Source organism: Eurytemora carolleeae, unplaced genomic scaffold (genome assembly GCF_000591075.1).
Source record: "Eurytemora carolleeae unplaced genomic scaffold, Eaff_2.0 scaffold20, whole genome shotgun sequence".
Classification (NCBI taxonomy): Eukaryota; Metazoa; Arthropoda; class Copepoda; order Calanoida; family Temoridae; genus Eurytemora; species Eurytemora carolleeae.
The window spans coordinates 1-18,595 of NW_019396765.1; the positions used below are offsets into that span (position 1 = coordinate 1).

At 31.3% G+C, this 18,595-nt stretch overlaps 3 protein-coding genes across 4 annotated transcripts; all 3 read left to right on the forward strand.

Annotated features, from left to right (window-relative positions):
• The first annotated feature begins 23 nt into the window (after positions 1-23).
• LOC111708360 (uncharacterized) lies at positions 24-8,150 on the forward strand. The gene is made up of 11 exons (XM_023481700.1): positions 24-147; positions 719-783; positions 1,094-1,155; positions 2,235-2,911; positions 3,040-3,201; positions 3,654-3,749; positions 4,228-4,409; positions 4,695-4,834; positions 5,424-5,533; positions 5,854-6,003; positions 6,521-8,150. Exons 1-11 carry the CDS (start codon positions 59-61, stop codon positions 6,615-6,617), a joined length of 1,830 nt encoding a protein of 609 aa, XP_023337468.1. The 5' UTR covers positions 24-58; the 3' UTR covers positions 6,618-8,150.
• A 254-nt stretch (positions 8,151-8,404) lies between these two features.
• LOC111708364 (ribulose-phosphate 3-epimerase) lies at positions 8,405-15,054 on the forward strand. The gene is made up of 8 exons (XM_023481705.1): positions 8,405-8,828; positions 10,013-10,098; positions 10,446-10,568; positions 10,825-10,911; positions 12,320-12,421; positions 13,178-13,237; positions 13,786-13,872; positions 14,544-15,054. The coding sequence occupies exons 1-8, from the start codon at positions 8,801-8,803 to the stop codon at positions 14,643-14,645; spliced, it is 675 nt and encodes a 224-aa protein (XP_023337473.1). The 5' UTR covers positions 8,405-8,800; the 3' UTR covers positions 14,646-15,054.
• On the forward strand, positions 15,022-18,591 carry LOC111708365 (ragulator complex protein LAMTOR3-A). 2 transcript variants are annotated; one of them, XM_023481706.1, is made up of 8 exons: positions 15,022-15,094; positions 15,637-15,695; positions 16,148-16,223; positions 16,965-17,024; positions 17,373-17,436; positions 17,748-17,866; positions 18,004-18,047; positions 18,312-18,591. In XM_023481706.1, exons 1-6 carry the CDS (start codon positions 15,056-15,058, stop codon positions 17,861-17,863), a joined length of 414 nt encoding a protein of 137 aa, XP_023337474.1. In that variant the 5' UTR covers positions 15,022-15,055; the 3' UTR covers positions 17,864-17,866; positions 18,004-18,047; positions 18,312-18,591. The 2 variants fall into 2 exon arrangements, with proteins under 2 accessions (XP_023337474.1, XP_023337475.1); XM_023481707.1 differs by lacking the exon at positions 17,748-17,866.
• Positions 18,592-18,595: the final 4 nt, after the last annotated feature.

Sequence of the window (18,595 nt, forward strand, 5' to 3'; positions counted from 1 at the left end):
AAAAATCGTTTTCTAGGAAATTACCCACTTATTTTGTAATTTTCAGGTTTGAACTAGAATGTACTCAATGGATGAACTATCGAAGAAATGTAATGAAGAAGATGAAATGAGCAAAGCTATTTTACTTTCTCTCGAGGACAGCTTCAGGTTTATATAAAATTAATGACTTCGCTATTGATATTTTGAGGGACGCTACGTCAACAATTATATTATTACTCTTCGTTTCCAACTTTATTTTTAACTTAAAAATACGAGGAGTTTAGGTGGTATAAATCGATCTAATCCGAAAAGAGTAACATAATCCCCTGGACCATTCTGTCCCTTGAGATCAGCTGTAATGTAATAGCAGTGGACTAACTATTGGGGTTTTAAAGGTCCAGTTAGAGCAGGTTCGGGACGGTGCTTCCAGCGCCTGGCGGTGGTCTGTGGGGTGCACATTGGGGCCTCTTGCAGATTTCACTTCCTTATGAACATAATCCCCTGGACTATTCTGTCCCTTGAGATCGTCTATAACTTTTATAATCCTATGGACCATTCTGTCCCTTGAGATCGTCTATAACTTTTATAATCCTATGGACCATTCTGTCCCTTAAGATCGTCTATAACTTTTATAATCCTATGGACCAATTCTGTCCCTTAAAATCGTCTATATATACTTTCATAATCCCATGGACCATTCTGTCCCTTGAGATGGTCAATTTCTTTCATTTTGTTTTAGGAGTACACACGGTATTTACAGCACTCCTCAAACAAGATCTAACTCCAGTACGTTCCTAGATTCAGGGACTTGGCATTCATTTTAATACTAAATCATCGTTCTTACATTTTTTTTCTTCCAAATGAAGATTCAATATTAATTTAATATATGTCGTCAGCAAGTTGTGTTTAGAAAAGTTTCTTTTTATAAACTTCATTTAACAAAACAACAACCAACAGAAAACGAAGCTAAACGATCGATTGAACCACTTTCTTCATTTATCTTAATCAAAATCATTTATTTTCCAACAACTTATTTCTTGCTTCAGATTTTACTTTCTCTTTTTACTGTTTGTTTGTGTTCTGTATTATATGAATGCCTACGTTTGTCCTTTAGGTTTATCTGAAGACGAACAATTTAAGCGTGCTCTTTATGTGTCGGCAATAGAAGCTGGATCGGTAAGTAATGTATCGCCCGTACTAATGTATCGTCCGGACTAAACATTTTATTTTTATAACTCCTAAAAATCCATATTTCCGCTGTAAAGTATTAACTTTGACTAGTTGAAGGGACTGAAAAGGTTATTTCAAGTCATTCTCCAAGCAAAGTTGGCGATTGTCGATTTACAACGATACCGTTAAAAACTAGTTTTTTTCCCGAGCCAGAATGAATGGTATATTAATGTTTATAATTTTGAAAACTGAGTATATTTAATTGTGGTTTCTCTAAAAAAGTGACTTTCTACTTAAGGAAAACAGAATTGATCACTTTTAAACTTAGACAATCTTCCAAATTTTTGATGAGATAAAGGATACAAGGGTACCGTTGTGAATCGTGCTTTGGCATCTTGCATGAAGAGTCACTTGAAAATATACTTACAGTCCCTTTAATATTGTTAAAGATAAGTCACATAATATACTTACTTACAGTCCCTTTAATATTGTTAAAGATAAGTCACATAATAATATTGTTAAAGATAAGTCACATAATATACTTACAGTCCCTTTAATATTGTTAAAGACAAGTCACATAATATACTTACAGTCCCTTTAATATTGTTAAAGATAAGTCACATAATATACTTACAGTCCCTTTTATATTGTTAAAGATAAGTCACATAATATGCTTACAGTCCCTTTAATATTGTTAAAGATAAGTCACATAATATACTTACAGTCTCTTTAATATTGTGAAAGATAAGTCACATAATTTTGTTTTTTGATAAATCTTTACATTTAATCTTTCGGGGAAAATATTATTGATGAAAACATTTAAATGGAACGACAAAAATGAATCTTTCGGTATCTTTCACTGAGTTAAACGTTTTGAGAGGGACAGAAAAGAGGATATTCAATATTCATGAAATAAGTTGAACAAAGTTTCTGCGTTTGGCTTACATCGTAGACTTTGATTTAAAATCAATTCTAATTTTCTTCTACAATTATGTATATTCACCTCAACAGTCATCAGCTCCTTTTTGCCGGTCAATTCCTTTCAAACGCCGAACCTGAAAAAAATTTTATGTTTTTTTTTTTAGGATGTTCCGAATGATTTTGATCAGTTTTGCTGCCAAGTTGAACCGGAGAAATCAAGCGATGCTTCGAACCTTTCATTCGAGAAATGGAAGAATCGTCCAATTTCAGAGCGCATCTGCGAAGCTAAAGGTGGCACTGGCCAACTGGCCGAAAGCAAGTCCAAAACATTGGATTACAGCTCTTCCTTTGATTCGCCGTCTTATTCCTCCTCTTCCTTAACAAGTTTAAATGGATATCAATCAGTTAGTGGCATATCCCATATTCCTGAGACGACCTTTAAGAACGATATCGGAAGTTTTAACTCTACCGCCCGCGGTGCCGAGGCATTTTTTCCTCAAATCCGTCCGCCCTCAGCAGCTCCGGCTCCCAGTGTTTTAACGTCATCTTCCCTTAATCTTTTTGATATCTATAAACCTGCATCTTCTTCGAATTATTTAAATTCTTATCCATCATTAAGTATTATTAATTCATCTTTAAATCATCTTAATAGTCCCGGTTATTCTCCCTCCGACCTTTTAAATAATTCAGATGCTTTTTCTCCGACGGATTCTACTCCTTCTAATTTATTTAATGGTTCTATATCCTCCGCTTCTCATGGTTTTGATTCTACTAATTTTAAATCTGTATCCTCGAATAGTTCTCAACCCGACATTGGACACGACGAAGATGAAACATTAAGGAAAGTTAGATAAATCAAAAAATGTAAGGGGAGTAAACAGGAATTTGCCCGAGAGAGGATGAACGGGCTTTAAAAGTACAATAAGTTAAATAATTTTTTATATCTAAAATTATCTAAACTTGGATTAGATTGGTTTTGGAGCTTTCTAAAAAAGAGATTAGATTGGACGCAGAGGAGCAAAAACGAATTGAAGCTGAGGAGTTTGAAGCGCAAACTAAATTTCTTATTGAAGAATCTAAATTACTCGACATGACGGATAAGTTACGACAAGATTTAAAAATTGAGACAAGGTAAAAAATTTTATCGGAAAAAGCGTGTATATTTTTATCTTTATAATTTGTTCATCAGCTAATATTTAGAGAAAAAACGTCATGATTTTCAACCTAAAATAATATATTTAAACTCACTGAGACTTGAGAGTAATGTCTTGTTCAGTTAGCGGGGGAAGGCAGGCGGTCATGAGTCACAACTTTATTCCTTTCCATACCTTATATTACCTTTTTTGTATTTTTTTAATACTCGTAATGCATTAAAATAGCGTTTTTTAAAAATCCAGCAACGCCTAACAACTTATAAGCTTTTTTGTTTTTAATACCTCTAAATAAATTTTTTTCCCCAAAAGTTAAACTTAAATTTATCCTAAAGAGCTAACGAATCGATTTTTTTATGGGTGGCTGGGGTTGGAGAAAGATTTAAAATAAAATTCAATGAAAGTGATTTGACTAACACTCTATTGGTTTAGGTCTGGAAACTACTCGTATAATTACAATAAAGAAAACCTAACTGCTATCGAACAAAGAACACTGGAAAATAAACTTACCCAAGAAGCAAAATTCAGGTCAGTATTAAAATTATATTTTATTTTATTTCTTTTCTTAAGAGAGCTTGACTTTCAACCATTCGATCCTATTCCTTTCTGTTTAGAGAGCTTGACTTTCAACCTTATAAACTTATTCCTTTCTGATTAGATAGCATGACTTTCAACCATTCGATCCTATTCCTTTATGTTTAGAGAGCTTGACTTTCAACCTTATAAACTTATTCCTTTCTGATTAGATAGCATGACTTTCAATCATTCGATCCTATTCCTTTCTGATTAGATAGCATGACTTTCAATCATTCGATCCTATTCCTTTCTGTTTAGAGAGCTTGACTTTCAACCTTATGAACTTATTCCTTTCTGATTAGATAGCATGACTTTCAACCATGTGATCTTTTTCCTCTGTTAAGAGAGCTTGACTTTCAACCTTATGAACTTATTTCTGTCTGTTCAGAAAGCTTGACTTTTAAATGATATGATCTTCTTTTCTGTTTAGAGAGCTTGACTTTCAACCATATGATCTTATTCCTGATATTGACGACGATTGGGAGGACCCCTCCAAGGAAGATTGGCAACCGGCCGGTGGCCGGCGTGTCAGGCGGGTCAGTTTGACGAGTTGGAAACCTGCTGTTCCATCCCCCGGGATAACTAATTCACAATCAATGTACAATCCAGAGGGTAAACCATTTTCCTATTGTTTATAATAAAAATACGTATAGTTTTTAAATATTTTTATTTTTAAGTGTTCTTTTACAATTCTTAACAATGTATGTTAGCAATATTTACTATTATTAAAAAAAAACTTGAAATATTCATCCTTTCTCATCAAAAATTGTTCTCTTCAGGAATATTTTTTCTTTGAATTGTTAAAAAAGGGATTTGTAAAGGAAAATAAATTAATTTTTTGGGACAAAAGTATACCAATAGGATAAAAACAAAAAAGCAATTTTATTCTTATTGTAGAGTTTGTGGCTGTTACTGGCCAGAAACGGTTGATCGTGATTGATGGGAGCAATGTTGGATACAGTCATGGTCTTCATGAAACCTTCTCCCTGCATGGAGTCTGTATCTGTATAGAGTATTTTACCAAGATGGGTCACGAGGTAAGCTTCTCCCTACATGGAGTCTGTTTCTGTATAGAGTATTTTACCAAGATGGGTCACGAGGTAAGCTTCTCCCTACATGGAGTCTGTATCTCTATAGAGCATTTCACGTGACACTACCTAAACAAGTAACAAAAAGGAAGTTCTGCTGTCTGGAAGGGACTGCAAGCGTAATTTCAAGTGACCCTCCATGCAAAGATGGCAATGCCCGATTCACAAGGGTACTCTTTAAAGCTTTGTCTGATCAACTATGAATTAGAACTCCATGCTTTTGTTTTAGAAACTGTTATTTTGATTTGTGATTTCTCTGCAAAAGTAACTTGCGCATTTCTTGCTTTTAAAAGAAGACTGAAGGATTTAGCACTTTTCAAATAAAAAAAACGACTTTATCTTCCACATTTTTTGATTAAATCAAGGTGTCAAGGGTATATTGTAAATCGAGCATTGCCATCTTTGCATAGGTTACTTGAAATTTCGTTTATCGTTTCTTTAATACATGTTAATCTTGACAATTTTCATTATTGTGTTTTATTACGTGAAATTAAATTTAAAAAACGTTTTCCCCAAAAACGTTGAGATTTTGTTTCAGGTTGTTTCCTTCCTGCCTCCGAGCCGGTACAACTTCTCGAGCGCAGAGGAGAAGGAGACCATGGACGTTATGATTAACTCTAAACTCCTCGTAATCACGCCGCAGCGCAAGTATGTTTTCAGGGTTGGATATTTTCTTGATAAAATCTTAATTGTCTCCCCCATCTCCTTTAAACTCTTTTTTTTTTACACACAAATGTTAGGTATGTTCCCAGGACCGGGAGTGCAAAACAAGACCTGAGCTCTGCACGGCTCAGTCTAGTGGTTTTTATTTCATTTTTTGCCTTGAAAACTAAAAATTATGAATTAACTCTAAAACAGGATAGTATGATCTTTCTTTGCACACTTCGGGGGGAGGGAGGGGGGGGGGGGGAAAACGATGTTTCACGAGTCTTTTCCCACAAAAATTATAATAAATTTTTTTTTTTCAGATTGCCGTGTGGTCGGATTGTTAGCAGTTACGATGATCTTTTTATCATAAAATACGCGGCCTCCAAGCGCGGGATAATCGTGTCCAACGACCAGTATCGGGATATAAAAGAACGTGGTAATCCCGATTACACAGAACAAGTGGAGAATAGGTAACCAATCCATTAGGCAATGCATCATGCATCATGCATCATACAGACAGGGTTATCCAAAAAGTTGAGACTGTAAAGACGACTTGAAACTCTTCAACTATTACAATTCCAAGTTTAAATTAAGTCTTCTGCTTTAAATGTGGTCCTTGTGGGTAACCCTGTACAAAGTCAAAGTACGTACATTATGAAAATTCGGGAAAAGTGTTTTAAAAATGCCTTCACTGCACACAACTCCCTGGCAATAAAGATAAAAAGATATGCAATAAAGATAAAAGAATATGAATACAGTTGCTGAAATTTATTTATTCGTTTTAAGTTTTTTTATTGCTTATTACTTAATTTAATTTTGGATTAAAAGAATTTTTTGGGGTGGCGTGGGGGGGGGGGATGGAGATAAAAATAATTAAAAAAATTCAAATCTTGAAATAAATTTAGTATTTTGTGCTCATTCAACTGTAAATAAGAATTTGCCAAACCTAGAAAACAATTTTTTAAATTTTATATTTTTATTGTTTAGGGTTTTATCCTTCTCCTGGCATGGGGATACGTTCATGGTTCCTGACGATCCTTTGGGTAGGGATGGACCTGCTCTTACGCAGTTCCTTCATCATTAATCAGATCATTAATCCGATCATTAATCCGATCATTAATCCATTCATTAATCCATTCATCCTATGTTTAGTTAATCCATTCATAAAATGCTTCGTTAATCCATTCATTGAATAATGATTGCATTCACCGTTAATTAATTAAATAATTGATTAATTAGTACATTAATTAGTTTTTAAAAGTGGTTTTCAAAACTTAAAATATGTAAATGACTAAAATCTTTATTTACTCAGTATTTGATTCGTGTTTTTGCTTAAACTTCAATTATTTATGGATTGCTCAATTGATCTATTGATTGATCGAATAGATTCATGTACGTTAAGTGGTAAGAGAAGAAAAATGATTTTTAAAATTTATTTCAGCTAATTTATTAACTGAGATGAATTCATGATTATTATTGACACCATTACTTTCCTTATTATTTCCTTTATAATCCGAGAACTCAAATTATGGTAAATAAAAAACATATAAAAAAACAGCAGATCATTAAACCTTGTATGAACATTTTTTTACTTAATTTAGATATAAGCTCTTGTAATAATTAGAATATACATATTTATTGATTGAAATCTGTTATTATTGGCGTAAAGATAGTGTTTTACAAAGAATTTAGTTTTCGTAGATATAATGTTGTATAAGTATGTAATTAATTGTTGTTCGTATTAAACTAGACTTGTCAAGGATGGATATGGGAATTTTTAAGATGGTACATATGGTCCATGAAAGTTTTCAATTTCCAGATGTATGTTAACTTTGTTCCGCCCCCTGACTCGTCTGTTTAAAATATATAATTATTGAATCTAATGTTTGTAACATAATATGCTTTACATCTTGTTAAGAAATGTATTTACTCGAATAATTATAATAACACTTTATCTAGCAATTAATCGCTAATTTCTAGTTGAATTATTACCAACAACTTAAACCCCATAATTTTTCTGGTAAAGGTCAACCGAGACTCCTTTTCTTGATATCACTCTTTCCAAAATTAAACAACAACCTTTTTTAAAATGAAACTTTTAAAAATTTATTTTGATATTTTTGTATTTTATTGTGATCTATAGTTCGTGTACATTTTTGCAGGGGTATCCCCCCTCCCCATTTAAAGTTACAGCTTACAAAAAAGAAGGCCTCTTAGTGGAGTAGAATTCTTGTAATCCTATTCCACTGCATAACTACACTGCCTAACTTAGTTTTGTATAGTTTTATAGGTATGTCTTACAGTCCCTTTAATAACAGTACTGTAAAGTACCAAACACGGTGCCTGACTACTGACTAGTTCCTTATTTAGAGAGAGTTATTTTCCCATTGTATAACAACAGTAACAACGTGTAAAAAAATTAACAAAATTCAAAGAAAATAGCTTAAACAAGAATATTATTTACATTTTATAATTTTTTAACAAATAATTTTGTAATACTTGTAAACGTTACTCGTCTATAAACTGTAAAATCTTGTAAACATGTCATGTAAGTGATGTACTGCACCAATTTGTAAACATTAACTGGAGAAAAATTTCAATATAGTTTTGTACACGAGATAAATAGATATATTTTTTTTTTCAGAGAAAATGGATATTTGTTACCACAGCTTTATCTACAACCTAATAAATTAAAAACATATTTAAGCAAATAATCAACTTTTCCCAATCAATTATTTTACGGCTTAATCAGATAATCAGCCACCTAATCAATTATATTACGGTCTAATCAAATTATGCTATTTATTAATTTATTATGATACAATCTTATCAATTGAAACAGAGAGCAAAGTCCATTCTAAACCTAATACATGTGACGTTTTTGAAATTATGAGTTTTGAATCACGTGACTCAAATCTTAATACTTACAAGTTGCATATTAATACATCACACACATCCTTCACAAAAACATATGTAACTGTTTAACAGCAAATAGTAAGGTTATTAGAAGAATTTAAGCACCAAGACAATGTTTGTGATAAATGTGAATGTTGAGAGATAGATCATTAATTTTTCAAAAATATTAGAAACATTGTTACTTGTTTCACATTCCAATTTATTATTGAACATGTTAGAATTAAAAAAAAAATTTGTTTGTTTTGTTGATAGTAACGATAACATTCTTATCTATATCCTTTTCTGATCCCTCTATAATGAAAATCATAACCCCGGAGAAAAAACGTCCATCGTAAAACTTTTTTAGATAAAATGTCTTGTGCTCTCCAATGCAAAATAGGTAAGAACATTGTCAGGAAATATATATTTTTTTATTCTTAAATGCAAAATGATCCTCAATGTCCGATTCACAATGAAACCCTTTAAATCTGGACCTAAGCAAAATAATGCAGATATTTCAGTTTTCTATAAACAATAGTTCAAATGACCCATAGATAGTTCTAATAAATATATGTAAAATACAAAAAATAGTTCAAATGAACAAAATATAGTTCAAATGAACAAAAAATAATTTAAAGAACATATAAATAGTTCAAATGAACAAAAAGTAGTTCAAATGAAATATTCAAAAAATTTAACAGTTCAAATGAAAGGAAAAATAGTTTAAATAAACAAAAAAATTGTTCAAATGAACAAAAAACTGTTTTTATAAAAATTCATGAGTCTAAATGAAATATGGTTTACAGGAACAAACAAATGTTCATTAGCCGCAGCGCTCGATCCACTTGCCTATCCTAGCCGCAGTGCTCGGCCCAGAAATAGTCTTAACCTAACCTAAATCTGAAATAATACACATTTGAGCTATATTTTTGGTTCATTAGAACTATTTTTATTTTCATTTGAACTACTAGCCGCAGCGCTCGGCTCCTAGCCTGTCCTAGGCGCAGCGCTCGACCCAGAAATTGTCTCTACCTATCCTAACCTTAATTAGTTCACCGGTTTGAAATATTTTATGGTTTATTTGTGTTCATATGTTCATTTGTTTTTGAACTATTTCTTCAACAAATTTTTTGGGTCATTTAAACTATTTTTACGTTCATTTTCACTTTTATATGTTCATTTAAAATATTTCATTTGAACTATTTTTTTCATGTAAACTATTTTTTGGTTCATTTAAACTATTTTTATTTTCATTTAAACTATTTTATGATAATTTGAAACATTTTTTTGTAATTGTTTAAACTATATCTTTAATTCTTTATGACCTAACTTCATGAATTATATATAACAAAATTTAAAAAACTGAATTTATAGAAAAGTATTTCAGTGTTGATTTAAACTACAGGATATGACGCCATGTCAGTAGTTCAAATGAACAATACTTCAAACGGCGGTAGTTAAAACAGAGGTATCCACCGCATACGGGCGGACGTCCCCCTAGTTCTCTAGGGACGTCCCCCTAACCCCCCCCCCCCTCTTGAACCGCCACTGTTTATTAATTCATTGATTGATTGCTTGATTCAGGACCTTCTATATTGAATTCTGATTTGTCTGATCTGTTTGGTGAGTCTCGACGCCTGCTTGATGCAGGAGCTGATTATTTACATCTTGTAAGTTAATTCAACTTTTCCAATTTTTTAATAATCAAAATTTTAAAATTAATATTAAAATTTCCTTTTTGACTAGGCTTTGTATTTTTTGTTGTTGCTTTTTTTTGACATAATCTTCTAATTCCTATACGAGGGTTTTTATTTTTGTCATCAAAAACAATTCTTTCAGTTTTTTTTTGTTCCGCTGAACTTTTGGTAAAAATTTATTATTTTTTTTTAATAAAACAAACAAAATATTTTAGGAAAAATCATCTAAACTCTTTCAAATTATTTTTCCCCCTTCCAACACGTGAAAACATTTACCCAATTCTAAAGATAAATGCAAAATATTAATTTTTGAACTTTAGGATGTGATGGATGGCCATTTTGTTCCCAACTTGACGTTTGGACACCCTGTCGTAAAGTGCCTTCGTCCCAAGCTTCCAAATGTCTTTTTTGACATGCATATGATGGTGGCCAAACCGGAGCAGGTATTTGTTTCATATACAAGTGTATACTGTAGGGGTGTATATTTCCTCAAAATAAATCTTCTTAACAAAAAATCGATGAATTTTTAAGTAAAAAGTATCTAAAAGAATGAAAAAGTTGCCTATTCACCCCCCCCCCCCAAAAAAAAAAATCATTTCTGAAAAATATACACTCCTTGTTTCAAGACAAACTTTTTTAGTTACCTTACTCTGTGCTCATCAATTATCATATTTTTAAAAAACATTAAGTTTTTTTTAGTGGGTTAGTCCGATGAGTGACGCTGGTGCAGATCAGTTCACATTTCATATTGAAACCACACAAGAACCAGCATCCCTTTGTAGAAAGGTAAGGTTTTCAACATTTATGCGGATTTTTCAACATTAAAGAATTCAGCATGAACGATTCTTTTTTTGGTTTTATATCACAACTAATTTTATTTAACTGAGATTGTGATTAATTTATTTGGTTATTAACGTTTGGTAATGATTTAATTTAATTAGATTTAAAATTAACGAGTTGATTAGATCAATGAGAGTGGTATGAAGGATTGGTTTGAATAAAAATATTATTTGATGGATTGATATATTTTTTGCCTAATTTATTTACATCAGCGAGAAAGGAAAAAAAAGGCTTGTGTTGGTGTGATTGATTGATTGATTGAATGATTATTATTATTAAATGATTTATTGATTTGTGTTGATGTGGTTTATTAACTGATTATTTGAGTAATTGATTGAACTTTTGATTGATAAACTGTTTGATTTAGTAGTTGATTGATTTGTTGATTTATTTAGTGATTAGTTGATCGAACTAATAAATTGAATAATAAATTAACTTATTAATTGATTTTTTTTATTTATTGGTCGATTGAAAAGATCCGTGAAAGTGGAATGAGAGTTGGTGTAGATGTGATTGTTGAAACAATTTGATTTATTAACTGCTAAATGAAGTAATTTATCATTTATCAACTTATTAATTGAGTTTTTGATTAATTGGTCGATTGAGAAGATCCGTGACAATAGAATTAGGATTGGTGTTGATGTGATTGATGTGATTTTTAAAATAATAATTTGATTTATAAATCATTTGATTAATGATTGATAAACTGTTTGATATAGTAATTGATTGATTTGTTGATTTATATATTGATTAGTCGATCGATTAAGTGATCCATGAAAGTGGAACGAGGTTTAGTGTTGATGTGCTTTTGGAAAAAAAAATTATTGAATAGTTATTGGATTGATAGATTGATCGACTGATTGATTGATTGATTTAATAAAATTGATGATTAATTATTCTATTGATTGATTGATTGATTGATTTATTGGTTTAAATTCGTGAAAGTGGAATGAAGGTTGATATTGATGTGATGTTTAAAATATAATATATGATTGAAAAACTCATTAATCAGATGACTGATTGATGGGATTTTGAAATTATAATTTGATTTATTAATTCCTTGATTGATATACTAACTTAGTAATTGAGTAAATTATTGATTGATTGAATGATCTATTTGACTTGATTGATTTTTGATGTTAAATGTTTAATGTTGATGTGATGTGGGTTTGGAAATAATTATTTGAATAATTAGATTGATTGATTAACTGTTTGATTGATTGATTGGTCTGTGATTGATTAACTCTCTGATTAATTTATTGATTTTATAATTTATAATTGATTATTTTATTGATTGATTGATTTGATTAATTGATATATATTGATTGATTGATTGATTGATTGATTGATTTAGATCCGTGAGAGTGGAATGAAGGTAGGTGTTGGCATAAAGCCTGGAACCCCAGTCTCCAGTGTGATGGAGTGGGTCGACCAAGACATGGTGGATATGGTCCTGGTAATTCAGATTTTAATGATGGGAGAAATTGTGTGTGGGAGGGGGGATACTTCATGAACTCATCATATGGAAAAAAAAACATTATTTGGTCAAGTTGACCTAACCTCCAATTTTTATTTCGAGGTTTACCATTTGATAAGACTGTAGAGTGTAGACGTAATCTTACTTTTTCGGAGTAATAATGGAGAAGATATCGCCATTTTTCTATCTTGAAAAGTGTTGAGTTCTGACCATTTATATCCATCGTCTCAGGTGTCCAGAAATCTGTAAGTCACAATTATAGAAACCACAATTGAAATAAATCTTTTTTTCAGGGAAAAATCAAGGATATCTTATTAATTTTATCAGATTATTGAGAAGTAAATATTAATTCTTTTATCAGTTATTGAGAAGTAAATATATGGTTTCTTTTATTAGGTTATTGAGAAGTAAATATGGTTTCTTTTATCAGATTATTGGGAAGTAAATATGGTTTCTTTTATAAGATTATTGAGAAGTAAATATGGTTTCTTTCATCAGGTTATTGGGAAGTAAATATCGTTTCTTTTATCAGATTATTGAGAAGTAAATATGGTTTCTTTTATCGGATTATTGAGAAGTAACTATGGTTTCTTTAATCAGAATATTGAGAAGTAAATATGGTTTTTTATCAGATTATTGAGAAGTAAATATGTTTTTTTTTTATCAGACTATTGAGAAGTAAATATGGTTTCTTTTATCAGATTATTGGGAAGTAAATATGGTTTCTTTTATCAGATTATGACAGTGGAACCGGGATTCGGAGGCCAGAGCTTTATGGAGAATATGATGGGAAAGGTAACAATTATATTTAGGTACTATAAGGTACTGTACGCCTAATTTCAGTGACCCTCCTTGCTTAGATGAAAATGCCCGATTTACAAAGATACCCTTAAAAGTTTTGTCTTATAACAAGTATGAAAAATATATCGATGTTTCAAGGGTACCGTTGTGAATTTTTTCATCAAGGGTCACTTAAAATTACGCTTATGCTTGTTGTTAAGGTCAACAGTTAAGATCGCGTTGGCAAGACTGCTCGGTGTCCCCTGTTCAAATTTAGATATTTTTTAATTTTAATTCAGCAAGAATAGCTTAAAATAAGAAATAGAGAGATGTTGTAAAAGTAGGTTGAACTACTGTGACTACTTATACATATAATTCCATCCAATACGATCCCGAATGTTGATTTATTGATATTAGGGGCAGAAATTAAACATTTTGTCATTCTAAATAATTGGAAGTATGATTTCCCTTAACTTAATCCGACCCCGGGAAAGTTTTACAATGTACAATTGGGGACAGTGATGCCTCCTAGCTCCCTATCCNCACTAGTAAATGATATTAAGGTCAGTGAACTAAGATCTAAGTATCCTAGCCTGGATATTGAAGTAGATGGAGGGGTTGGACCAGCAACAATTCATCATTGTGCACAGGTACTACTGATTTGCCTTCAGTTGCTTCGTTTTTGGAACGTTTTTGTCTTTATTTTTCCAGGGTCAAAATTGGGCATAATGTCAAACTTTGACCCGGACAGAAGATAAATGCATAAAATGACCCAAAAAACGATCCAAAGACGATGCAAAAACAAATGTGTTGTAACGATCGTTTTTCCATTCTAAATTTTTTCAGGATAAAGATATTGCAAAGTTTTTAAAACCAATCTTTAAGATAATTCAATTTTTTACAATCTTTAAAGTTTTATTAATTATAGGATAAGATATCAGCTGAGATTGGTTCGATTTTTGATTAAAAAGACAAGATAAGATGCAATTAAGATTTGATATGAAGTCCAAAAATTGGAATTGGGTTAAAAACATTTTTAACCCTTCGTTGTTTTAAATCCACATTTTAAAATAATTTTATTAAGATTAAGATTGTAAATCGAGTTATCCTTAATTTAGCAAATATTTGTTGTATATTAACTTGTAATGAACTAAAAAACATCAAAAATATTTTTATACAGAATCATCAAAGGGAATAGAAGAAGATTTTAAAAAATGGAGAATTAAATATTAAGTACTAAGTTTTTTTTTGTAAAATCATTAAATTGAATATTTTATAATTACAATATTGAATATTTTATAAATGCAATATTTCCTATTAGGCCGGAGCTAACATGATTGTGTCCGGGACTGCTGTTGTAAACGCTCAAGACCCAGCAGCTGTCATCAAACAGCTCAGAGATGCTGTCAATAAGCAGCTTTAACTCTCACAACATCTGTCAAGAGGGTTAACAAGCGGTCACAAAAATTTAAGCGCTAAAATTTGGGATTTCATACATTCCAACCTACATTGAATACATAGCATTTACAAAGTATTCGACAAATCTGTGATTATAGATTTTTCGCAATGATTTCTATTATATTTTTAGAGTTTTCTAAAATAAAAAACTTTACAGTACATGCTGCACACTCTAAAAAGGAGTCACAATAATTTCCGCAGCTCATTTCGAACTAGATTACAATTGCTTTTATTTGATAGATCTGTGATTTTAGATTTTGCACACAAATAATATATGCAAACTGCACAGTGCCCTGCACAATAGCACTCAAGGGAAAGCCTTGTGACTGAAATTGTCAACAAAAAAAAACACAAGTATATATTTTCAGAAAAAATATGGATGAGCTGAGAAATCTTTTGATGACCTACGTCAAGGAAAATAAATATTTTTAAATTTTAAAACAATAATTGATGAAATGTTATGTTTTCATTATCAATCACTTATCAAAAAACAAAATCTACACTGCAGGGGTACATGTTTATAATAATTATCACTCTGTGATGGCTTTCGAAGGGGTGATGATAGAATGATAGAAATCTTCATTTCCCATGGTTTTTCCATTTTAAGCATTTTCTTAAATAATCAATTTGTTTTCCTTGAAATCTTTCTGTTTACCTTAGACTACTCACCTAACCCTCTGACTACCAACTTAACCCTGTGACTACCCACTTAACGAAAGTTTGTTGAATTTGAATCATAATTCATTTGAAAGTTTAAAAAATCCTAAATTAATATTGTACTTTCCACCAATAGATCCCCCCCCCCCATAAATTAGGTATGTTATTTTGGGGTTCTATTTGCAGACAAAAACTTGTTTCACGTGACAATCATTCAGTGATTGAAACTAACACTAAAGTAAGATATACGACAGTATCTTTCACATTTGATAGATCGATTAATATTTAATAATACTAAGGAGGTGGAAGGTACATTAGGCATAGTTCTGTGTGATCGGGATGGAATTCCAATTCTAAGGTAGTATTTTCCTGAATTTTTCAGGCGTACCCAGTGATCCTTACTTATTCTAACCGTTGTTGTACAGGTGTTCACAGTAACCTTTCATTATCTTTCTTACTGCTACGTACAAGTGTACACAGTAACCCTTATTAATCCATTTTTCTGTACACTTACACAGTGACCTTTCTTTATTATCCCAATCGTCACTGTATATGTGTACACAGTATCCTTTCTTTATTATATTAGTTACAGTACAGATGTGCACCTTTCGTAAGTATTCATACTATTGCTGTTACAGATGTAAACAATAACTCTTCTTTATTCTCTCTGTCACTGTATACTCAGTAACCTTTCTTTATTCTAATTGTTACAGAACAGGATGCGCAGTAACCTTTATTTATTCTCACTGTTACTGAACAGGTGTACACTGTACACAGTAACCTTTCTGTATTCTCAATGTTCCTGTACAGGTGTACACTAGAAGATTGTCCGGACTCAGCGACAAGACCGGCTTTTCTATCAGCCCATGCCGCCGCTAGCGAACAGGTAATAGATAGCTCATCAACTCTCAAATCCACAAAGCGCCACGAACAGTTTTCTTTACTTGATTGTAAACTTGAATGGACGGGAGCTCACGTCTGATTTCTAGGGAATGAAGGTTAACTGCAATAATTATTATTATTTTTATTTCTTGGTCACAATTCCATAAATTCAATGTTTCATCCAATAAATCTGATAAATCTACATACTCCTTAAATTCACCAATCAATCAATTAACTGACAAATCAATTAGTCTTCAATCAATCAATAAGTTTATTTACTATTTAATCAGTTCACCGCTTAATAAATTAAACCTATAATTTGTCAATAAATTTATGCATTAATCAGTCTATTAATTCATCAATGAATCAGGTTATAAATCTATCAATTATTTTATCAATAGATTTATCTTAACATTACATGAATCAGTTTCATCAGGATATGTCAAAATCAATCAGTAAACGAATTAATCTACTCTAATTGTGTTCCTACAAGTATATGTAAAGTGTAAACTTTGCTTGTCTGTTTGTAATCAATAAATTACAAACAATTTTATTTTGTAAAATTTTGAAAATGCACGAAAAAATGGTATGAAATCTGCGACCTTTTTTTGGATTTTGTTTTTATATTGTACACAGAGAAGATGCTCGTAGATAGAGCCAGAAATGAAAGTTGAAATAGGAGATCATGTGCGCAATGCTCCCTAATAACCTAGTTCTCTTATTCTAATACTCTTATGTATTCCAGGCTGGGAAAATGGGATTGGGAAATAATGAGACAGTGATGGCAGTTTATCAAAACTATCAGGCAAGTCACATATTATTTAAAACTAAATGATCAGTGTACAGTGTGAACTATAAGTCACATATTATTTAAAACTAAATGATCAGTGTACAGTGTGAACTATAAGTCACATATTATTTAAAACTAAATGATCAGTGTACAGTGTGAACTATAAGAAATCTCTTCAATGTATGTATATTGTATATAATACGATTATGTACAGTGCAGTGTAGACAGTAAAGTATGTTTCATGGAAAATAAAATCTTTTTCTCTTTGGCTAAAGTAATCTCTACCCATGCTTAACATGATTAGTTAGGTTTTTGATCAATATGTTCCTGTAAAGTTTCAGAACTTAATATATTTTTATTCAGGTTGTACATTTGATACATGCTGGAGTAGTGATTACTGTGATAGCCACTGCTGATGCATTGTTAAGTATGATATTGATAATAGGAATGGAGTCCGAAGATCAAATGGACACAAATTTACTTAAGTTCACATTATTATCCATTCAAATTTTTTTTTAAACTGAATCTGAGCAGGTGATTTCTTGATTGAGCATAATCTGCTTAATATCTTGATTTTAGATATTCGAAATATCTTTGTTCTCTCATTAGTTGAACGCACAATATGTCCGTTCGTTTTTCAAATTGGACACTTGTTTGATTTTAGACGCGTTACTGATTCAATGGTTGATCTAGATATCCACAATTCAAGAATTCCCAGCTCAAGATCTTTTCAATTAGGGTTTAGAAAAGAACCAGTTTGCGCAGTATTATTTCCATATTTTACTAAAATTGTGTGTGTCTGGTCTGGTGGAATCTGGGTGCCGTTGTCTATTGGGCATGCTATCTTTACATAGAAGGTCACTAGAAATTACGCTTACAGTTCCTTTCGAGGTTCTTGCACTCCCTTTTTAGAGTGATTAAAATTGAATTCACCAATAGGTGAAAAATATTAATTATAAACTAAACAAATTATGAAAAAAGATTTATTGTTCAGATGAGTTGAGGTGTACAGTAGAGAATCTGAAACCTCTTGTTCAGGAATATTTTCATTCTAGTCTATCTGTTAATTTGTTAACAGTATCTGGAGTATTCTGAAGGAGGGGGGGGAGTCAATTTTTAAACTTTCTCAATACAGATCGTGTAATTTTAACATTTTCAACTGTTTCTGCCCTGTAATTTAGTTTTCTTAATTTTAATTTTTCATATTTCATTAATTCATTGTCATTTTTTAAAATGAACTTATCTTTATTTAATTTTTTTAAGTCCATTTATGTTTCATGCACCTAATGAGGATATACTTAGGATATATCTCTTGCTGTTCTGCACCCTGCTGCGTAAACAGGAAGACGATATTTTTCTGGAACAGGAAAAAGATTAAAGTGGGGAGCAGGGGCGTCAAGTGGAGGCAAATAATCCTCATTTTTCCAAAAACTTTCCGATGTAGATGATTTCGGTTTTATATATATTTTATACAATTAATAATAATATTTTATTTATCTTGTTTAATGTAAACAATAATTTAGTATTTTTGATGTAAAAATTTAATTAAGTAAACGTAAATGATTAAATGCATCCTTGCTTTTCAA

Excerpts from the sequence above, each read along its gene's own strand:
- LOC111708365 (XM_023481706.1), top strand. The coding sequence starts at position 15,056 with ATGGATGAGCTGAGAAATCTTTTGATGACCTACGTCAAG. Across the intron at positions 15,095-15,636 it reads TTTTGATGACCTACGTCAAG|GAGGTGGAAGGTACATTAGG; the intron begins GAAAATAAATAT and ends AATAATACTAAG. Across the intron at positions 15,696-16,147 it reads GATGGAATTCCAATTCTAAG|GTGTACACTAGAAGATTGTC; the intron begins GTAGTATTTTCC and ends GTTCCTGTACAG.
- LOC111708364 (XM_023481705.1), top strand. The coding sequence starts at position 8,801 with ATGTCTTGTGCTCTCCAATGCAAAATAG. Across the intron at positions 10,912-12,319 it reads CAGCATCCCTTTGTAGAAAG|ATCCGTGAGAGTGGAATGAA; the intron begins GTAAGGTTTTCA and ends TGATTGATTTAG. Across the intron at positions 12,422-13,177 it reads ACATGGTGGATATGGTCCTG|ATTATGACAGTGGAACCGGG; the intron begins GTAATTCAGATT and ends TTCTTTTATCAG.
- LOC111708360 (XM_023481700.1), top strand. The coding sequence starts at position 59 with ATGTACTCAATGGATGAACTATCGAAGAAATGTAATGAAGAAGATGAA. Across the intron at positions 1,156-2,234 it reads CGGCAATAGAAGCTGGATCG|GATGTTCCGAATGATTTTGA; the intron begins GTAAGTAATGTA and ends TTTTTTTTTTAG. Across the intron at positions 3,750-4,227 it reads ACCCAAGAAGCAAAATTCAG|AGAGCTTGACTTTCAACCAT; the intron begins GTCAGTATTAAA and ends TTTTCTGTTTAG.